This window comes from Orbicella faveolata, unplaced genomic scaffold (genome assembly GCF_042242905.1).
Source record: "Orbicella faveolata isolate gen_17 unplaced genomic scaffold, um_ofav_v1 contig_13, whole genome shotgun sequence".
In the NCBI taxonomy this organism is placed as follows: domain Eukaryota; kingdom Metazoa; phylum Cnidaria; class Anthozoa; order Scleractinia; family Merulinidae; genus Orbicella; species Orbicella faveolata.
The window spans coordinates 2,208,427-2,216,398 of NW_028301540.1; the positions used below are offsets into that span (position 1 = coordinate 2,208,427).

The window sequence follows — 7,972 nt, forward strand, 5'->3', positions numbered from 1 at the left end:
AATTAATGGGTGCAACGGACTAGCACATTTAACCGAACAAATTGTTCTTGTCATAATGATTTTGGACTACATAATTAGGAATAACATAAAATGATTATGATGACTTTTTTCCAAAAAATGAACATCTTCGTCGTTAAAAAACACAAACGACATTACCCGGGAGTGGACCCAATGACCAATGGATTAAAATTAATTCAGTTCATTGGACGCACCACCTTTCATTGTTCATTTTCCGAGTTCAGCAACTCAAAGAAATGTTGGTTATAGTTTTTGTAGTGTGATTCAGCATTACAAAAGGGATCCTCAAGGAGCACGGGTTGGGTGCATGTTTTTGGTAAAATAGTTCAATACAAACTCATTAGGAAGTGACGATGACTAATTATAATGGCTAAAATAAAAATGAAAATAGGTCACATCATGAAGGATCTTTTGTAAGAACCGTTATAAAGTTTCAAGAAAACTGAACCAAGGTTTGTGTTTTCTAGTTTGGTTCAGTCTTCTTATTACTTTAGTGCTAAGGTCATGTGCACAGTGAGGAAATATTTGCTGAATTAGTTCAATTTTGAGCTTCTATAAAATCCAACTGTACACGCCATTCTTCTTAATTACCGACAAATACACATAGAAGCAACTATATTATTATATTTAAGTCACAGATAAAGTACGATATTCACATGATTTCGATTTTATTTGTACTGCCAATTTCTCCATCCAAGTTTGAATCTTTACACATAAAGCAAAAAACAAAATCATATTATATGAAGTTCAATCCGAAACTCTTCCTATCATTTTCCCTCGTGCCTGCATTTTCTTCTTCAGAGCACGGAATTCCTCTGAGGTAAACTGTTTCTTGGTTCCGTCCTGCAATCGGAAGTGAACTGGAGTTAAACGGGAAATATTAAAACTATTAGGGAACTTAAGCAAACCACGACGGCAACAGCAACGAGAACGCCATAAAACAAAAGGTTTAATGAACAGAACAACGACTGTACACGTACGTTATAAATCTTTGTTTATTCCTTGGCCGTCCTGTGCAAAACAACAACGTGAAAAAACAAAGTCCTGCGTATTTTGGAGAACGTGAACGACGGAGACTAATTTTTGGTATTTTCATTTGGAATTCAACGCTGGCTTTACATATTTAGCTTGAGCAAGTTTTGAAACCGATAGATATATTGAACAGATCTAAGCATCTGCGAAATTCGACGGTAAAATATAAATTCTGTTTTCTCTAGGCGTCGTCCTTGGCGTCGCCGTCGTCATTGCTTAAGGTCCGTATTTTGTTTTTACAGCGAACGACAGAAATCTTATTTTTTTCAATTCAGTCTGTTGGTCTTAAATTTAGGCTTGGATGACTCCGCTTTTCGATCATGACTAAACTCATCTAATCTACATTATGTTCCTGCAGGCAGTGCACGAAAGAATGAACTATTCTGCTCTAAATTATGCTCAAAAGTAGAGCGCTATTCTGTTGTCTTTGCTCGATGAAATGTCCACTTTATTCACCGTCATAAGCCGAATTCAATTTTTTCCACTTTGTGATCTACAAGTAGATTACTTTGTGCTTTAGATAATTGTTGTATGGTAAATTAGACCTCTTTCAGAATAAATCCTTTTTCCTTCACGTTTGGCGGATATTTCCCCTCGTGTTTGACAATTCCAATTTAACTGGCGCGAAAGCGACCTGAAAACGAAATAAGTTCTAAAACTTTAGCGACCACGTCACCCCAAATCTGTTTGTGGAGAGACACTTTAACAACAAAGTGTTAAGTGATCTATTATAAGAAAAACCTAATCAAACTAGCTTGCTTGGTCCATATCGGAGAACATTAGTTATTCAGCATTTTTATGGACCTCGCCTGCGAGGAGGAGCAAATCCCTGCATGAACTTGCAAGAAATATGTTACATATACCTTTCCTTCATAGCGTTTCCTTTCCCTTCTTTTCATTTCACTAAGGAAGTAAGAAGAAAAAAAACATAAGGAACAGATTACTAATTTTTGTGAATTTAAGTTGAACGATGCCAAGTTTTGAATCTTAAGAGTTACCGCCTTAAGCATAACCGTGACGTTAATCCTCTTTGCTAGTTTGGAATTCTATCCCACTGTCACTCTTTCACGCCGTTGTCGGGCTCCATGAGGGGGATCTGAGTATCGCAAAACGCGTTACCTTTGAAGGTTGTCTAATATCCCCGCATAGAGTCCAGTCGTCTAAGGAAGGTATATATCGACTCAACTTTCCGTAAGTCTATTCGCGAGAGACAGTGTAAAATACCTATGGGTTATTGACCAAGTGTGAGGTGAAGATGGCTGGATATTGGCCAAGTTCTTTTTTTGCGTGTTTGTGGACCGAGACGTAGTCGAGGTCCATAAACTCGCAAAAAAGGAACGAGGCTTTCGGGAAAATTTTTCTTGCGGGACACAGCGGGTAGTCCCGAGCGGGCAAGATAGTTCCATCTTGCCCGCTCGGGTAGCCAATCACAGCGCAGGATTTGATCCATCTTTCCCGCTCACGGAACTAGCCATATAATAAAGCAAGTTTTTGTAAAGAAGGGTATGGTAATCGGCGACTCGACTCGAGTCGTCACGACTCGTCTCGCTAAAAGTCGATTCGACTTATCGGAAGTCTCGTGGCGAGAGACTAAGCGTAAAACACAGTTCGGTTATGAGAGGGTATAGTTAATGTCAGTGACTCGACTCGAGTGGAGTCAAGTCGTCACGACTCGTCTCGTTAAAAGTCGACTCGACCTATTGGAAGTCTAGTGGCAAGAGACTTAACGTAAAATACAGTGCGAGGGTGTAACGAGGGAGGGTAGTAAAAGTCCGCGACTCGACTCGAGTCGAGTCGATCGAGTCGTCATAACTCGTCTCGAATAAGTCACAAAAATTAATGGTTAGGTCCATGATCAATACCGCATCTCACGGTATACTTCATGTGTATACCACCATGGGTCAGATCTGCATTCCGTTTACTAAGATTGCATGTTATTTTTAGCCTGAGAGTAGCCTGTGTGTAGGAACACAGTCTAAACTTTGAAGCAATACGCGAATTACCCGGAACGTATTCTCGCTGACTCAGTGGTTTTCCATTCCTCTGATATCAGCATCATTTCATTCCATGAAATAAAGCAACAAACAACAGATCTAAGCTTCAGTTGTCTTGTTGTGTGTGACAATCTGTTTTAGGAAAACCTTTTGATAAAGGGTTGTAACTACTGAAGTCCCAAGAAACTAAATGGAACTATAACAAGTAAAATCTAGGGATCACAATGAGCCGATTAAAAACTATCATATCCTATCACTTGTTTGGTTTGGCAGTAAATTTTTTCGCACTAAATAAGTGACACGAGGCAGCCTAGGCCGGCGCCTTTGATTTTAGATTGATAGCCGGCCCAATCGATCTCAACATCAACATCATAACTTTCGTTTACGTTCCAGCACAGCGATTTAAAAGAATGTTTTTCCTTTGAAATTGCCTGAAGGATGGATGTTTGCAAAGGTAAAAATAGCTGATAACGCAAACAGCTCACTAAACTTGACGGAAACATATTGCGTATCACGTTAATTCCAATTGCAAAAATTAACCTTTTTCCTTCTCGATATCTCGTTTACCCGAACAAAGTACCCGCCACATCCCATTGATCTTCCCCAAAAATATCCTGCATCCCGTTAATGTTTTACCTAAATATCCCGAAAACCCCTAATGGGGCCTCATTACCTCAAAGTAAATTTATAAACTATATTCACAACTCCTGCAAACAAGCATTTTTGTTATTTGTAGCATGTGAAAATAGAACATTTAAAGTTTGTCTCAAAGCGTGTCATGCAAGACTGGTTGAGTATTTCACCCTGTTCCAGTGCAACATATATTACGCGGATTATATAGACATATTATAAGCCGAAGACGAGTACGATATTATTAGCTGGTTTAATATGCACATAAAACTATTACATCGCGAAATGTTGGGAAGAGTTTGTAGGTCTTGCGCCGAAGCAAGTAAATTATTACTGGCAATAAAAAATGACACTTTTATATAATTAAATGCTTCCTTCTTTGCAAATACAAAAGGAGTTTCTCAACGTCCACAGCAAGGAGCACTCCATGATATTCTCCAAGATATTCTAGAAAAGGCTTTTGGTGTTAAGTAAAGGATTAACTGTTTTTAACGGATAATAAGTCTATTGGTCAATCTTTAATGTGAGCACTTTGAGCAACACTTGAGAATTGCAGATCAACAGGCGCACAACAAAGATAAGAGAGGCATCGGCTAACTGGTCACGCAGAAATAGCTCGGATAATGGTAAAGCCTGAATACGAGCCAAGTGGCTCATCAGGCTGGTTTCCGTAGCACGAAGTGACTAGGAATATTTCTACTCCCCCTTGGATGCAATGCTAGTCCATCGCAGGGTTACCCCCAGCATTAAAATTCGTTGGGGGTAATCCCAAGAACACAATTATCACAGCGTCCCCGGCCAGGGCTCGAGTCCGGACCCCTCGAACCGGAGTAGAGCGCACTAACCATGAGGCCACCGCGCCTCCACAGCTCAGATAATTACAAGTTGATCAAAAATGGCAGAGCCGACATATGTGTAATCCCTTCACAGGACATAATTAACATATTAGTGAGCATTCAAATTCAATAATCCTGAACGTCTGCATATCAGTCGAACGGCTCAGAGAGGATGATCTTCTGATACTTAAGTCACAGCATTTATGTTTATATTCTATTGCATACAAACTGGTCGTTAAAATATCATCATCAATTAAATATTGAATCTTGGTGTTTTAAAATCAAAGTTTTTTTTTTTAGTATGGCTATCAGAGGCCACCTTTCCTTGTATACACGTCACACAATCCTCCTTGTTAAGAACAGGTAACGCACTCTCTTCTGGTTCTCTCAGGTCCTGTAAAACTCAGTAAAAAAAAAAATTACATATTTATTCCTCACCTGGAGTTTTGCTCTTTTTCCTTGTGAGTAGTTTCTGCTTTCTTTTCTAACTTGTTTTTAATCTCTCTTTTGTTGAGTGTTTGTCCTCCTACAAACACACTCGCCTTTACAGCTTTCCAATTCCTTTGTCCTTTGCGAATAAGTGGTCTCATTATAGCGTCGTGTTGATGGCGATTTTTCCTTATCGCTTTTATTGTATCTTTCTTTGGAAAATCTGTGGCGCGCTCGAGCAGATATTTGAAAAGTGGTATCTCGTTAAATCTCTCAACACGGAGTCTCAGCTTTGTCACCACAACTTTCCTCAGTAATTCCAGCGTTTCCGGGCTGCGCCGAGCTATAAGACGTTGAAAGCTCCCTTTATCAAGCTCATACACTTCTAAAGTTTCAACGCACTCTACGCTCGTGCAGTACTCTGGGATATCCAGAATCATTTCCACGTCTCCTATAACGTCATTTGGTCCAATAGTTGTGGCTTGTATTTCACGTTGACGGAGCCTGGTCTCCATGGCAACGAACCCATGCTCCAATCGCCGACGACGCTTTTCGATGACGGTCAAAGGCCGCACAAGATCTTCTATCGCGTTGAGCGCAATCTTTTCTTCCTCGTCGCCGAACTTTTTCTCTCGTCCTTTCGGATTCAAAGTTTCATACTGTTCTTTGCACTTTCGCGGATCAGACAACACCTTCGCTGCACCTTTCTCGATGAAATAAACCGAGTTACAAGGGTACCCTTGTTCCACCACACGATTTCCAAACTGAATTTTATGCATTTTAAGATTTTCAATCAACAGTGCCTTGAGCGCTGTTGGCCAAGAGCTAAACAGAGGGCAAGCTAGGGCAAAGTTAGACTTCTTCTTCCACTCAAGTTTGTACACATTGAAAGATTTCTTGTACAACTCCTCATTTATGATAATCAGTTCGGTTAGCTCATCAGCGATGACAGTGGCGTTTCTATCTTTTTTGTCGCTCATCAGAACCATTTCACCAAAGCTTCGGCCGCTCTTAAGAGCGCCCAGCTCTGTTCCAAAGTACGCTAGCCTCTCTTGGGTGCTACGAACCGCACCCATGTCGTGGTGGGGATGGTATTCGCTATGATGTTCATCTTCTTTTTTGGCATAAACTGACACCGATCCCTTGAGAATCACATAGAAACTTTCAAAAAAAGAAAAGGAGAAGAAAACATTTAAAATGTCCAGTTGAACTTGGAGGCCCAAATATCCCAGGGTTGCCTTTCTCATAAACGGACAGCAATGAGACCAGAAAATGTGACCACTTCAGTGACTAGCAACATTATAAATCATATATATGGCTGATGGAAAGAAGTGGAAGATGCTGTCGGCCACCTCAAGCAGTTCGTAAGAGAGTTATGCGTGTTTATAGTTGGCTGGGCCATGAATAAGTATTTCCGTTAACGGGTGATGTCTATTAGAGTTGCAACTCCATTATTTTGTATTAGAAAATGATCTGTAAGAAAGCGCTTGCTGGAAGTGACGTCAGTAATGAACACGACACGTCGGTAGCGACATCCCGGCCGTCAACGGTTAGTGATTTGTGTACTTGATAAAAATACCGAACGAAAATACCACTGAAAGAGTCAGTGATATCAAATTAGACTTCTCAAAGCTCGTTGCTCGTGTTCCGCCCAAGACCAGCGCTTTGGGTTTTCGAAGCGTCTGTGAAGAGGTTTTAGATCAAGTTTTGAACGACTAGTAGATTTACACTAAAACAATTAGATTATTCGCTCTCCATTTCTATGCGTGATACACGCGATAGAAATCTCGCAGTTTCACTGGACCAAAATGGGAAAATTCTAAGAAAAAGAAAATCTTAAGCAATTATCCGACTGTCTTACCAGTTGCCTTTTTCTCCTTGTCGTACGATCACGTGATCTTTCTTTATCTTGATAAACTCCACATGTTTTATTACGTAGACTAAATTATCTGTCAAAAAAGCAGCACGTTAAAAAAAATCGGATATCGAGCATATGGTGCGTTTGGTGGTTTGATTTCCATAACAAGGGGTTGCGAGAAACCTGTGCCCCGTGTGATAAAGACTGAAGCTGTGATAAAGTCTGAAGACTGCGAAAAAGTCCCGGCCAAACGATCGCAACATTTCAACGCAACATGTCGTTGGGCGCAACATGTTGCGCGCGTTTGGCCATCCTGTTGGGACTTTTTGCAACATGTTGAGTGATGTTCGCTCAAGTTTGAAAATGGTCAAATTTTTCATGCAGCGTTAGTGGATGTTGCATGATGTTCTACTTGTTTAGCCAGATTCGTGCAACATTGTAGCGCCCGGGCATGCGCACTAGCTCGATTTACAACACAGCATGTCGCAATTAACGAGTCGCAGCAGGGTGGCCAAATGCGCGCAACAAGTTGTGTCCAACAATGCTGCGATATGTTGCGTTTAAGTGTTGCGATGGCTTCGCCGGGGCTTAAGATTACCTAGGAAGAGAAAAAAGGCCGGAAATAACAGCAATGAAAAAATACAGTGCAATAGTCTTCTGACTAACGAGCGTAATGTATTTACCGTCTTCCAGATTTTTGAACAAAGGACTTTTGTGTCGAATCCAAGGAAGAATTCGTAATATATCGTCCTCGTTTCTTTGCTTTGGTGGTCTGCAGAGCAGCTCCTCCGAAAACTTCAGCGTTGCCTGAAAGGATGCGTCCGACATGACCACGAGACCAACGAGATAGCGATGTTATAGTCTGGAATATTGCCGTACCTACTCAACGTCATAAAGAGATCATTTTCGAAAATTTACGTCACGCGTCATGCGCGCGGCGTTCAACGATGTAACTATTAGTACCCCGCAAAAGAACAAATAAATAATGGAAAGAATATTTCGATCGCTGTCCAAGAATAAAGAAGCAATTAACTAGAAGTATAGAGAGCGGGTGCGTAATTTAACTGGGTTTATATTCAATAATTCAAAGGAATTTCTTTTGGCTCCTTGTTTTTTTTTTATCTCTCTCTCTCTCTTTTGGATCGAATTTAATGCGCTTGCCCAACACTGAACAC

The 7,972-nt window shown here is 40.6% G+C and overlaps 1 protein-coding gene across 1 annotated transcript; it reads right to left on the reverse strand.

The window, feature by feature from the left end:
* Positions 1–687: 687 nt before the first annotated feature.
* LOC110057041 (uncharacterized) lies at positions 688–7,755 on the reverse strand. The gene is made up of 5 exons (XM_020763620.2): positions 7,481–7,755; positions 6,801–6,888; positions 4,949–6,100; positions 1,914–1,953; positions 688–861 (listed from the first exon to the last, which is right to left on the reverse strand). The coding sequence occupies exons 1-5, from the start codon at positions 7,623–7,625 to the stop codon at positions 766–768; spliced, it is 1,521 nt and encodes a 506-aa protein (XP_020619279.2). The 5' UTR covers positions 7,626–7,755; the 3' UTR covers positions 688–765.
* Between the last annotated feature and the right edge of the window lie 217 nt (positions 7,756–7,972).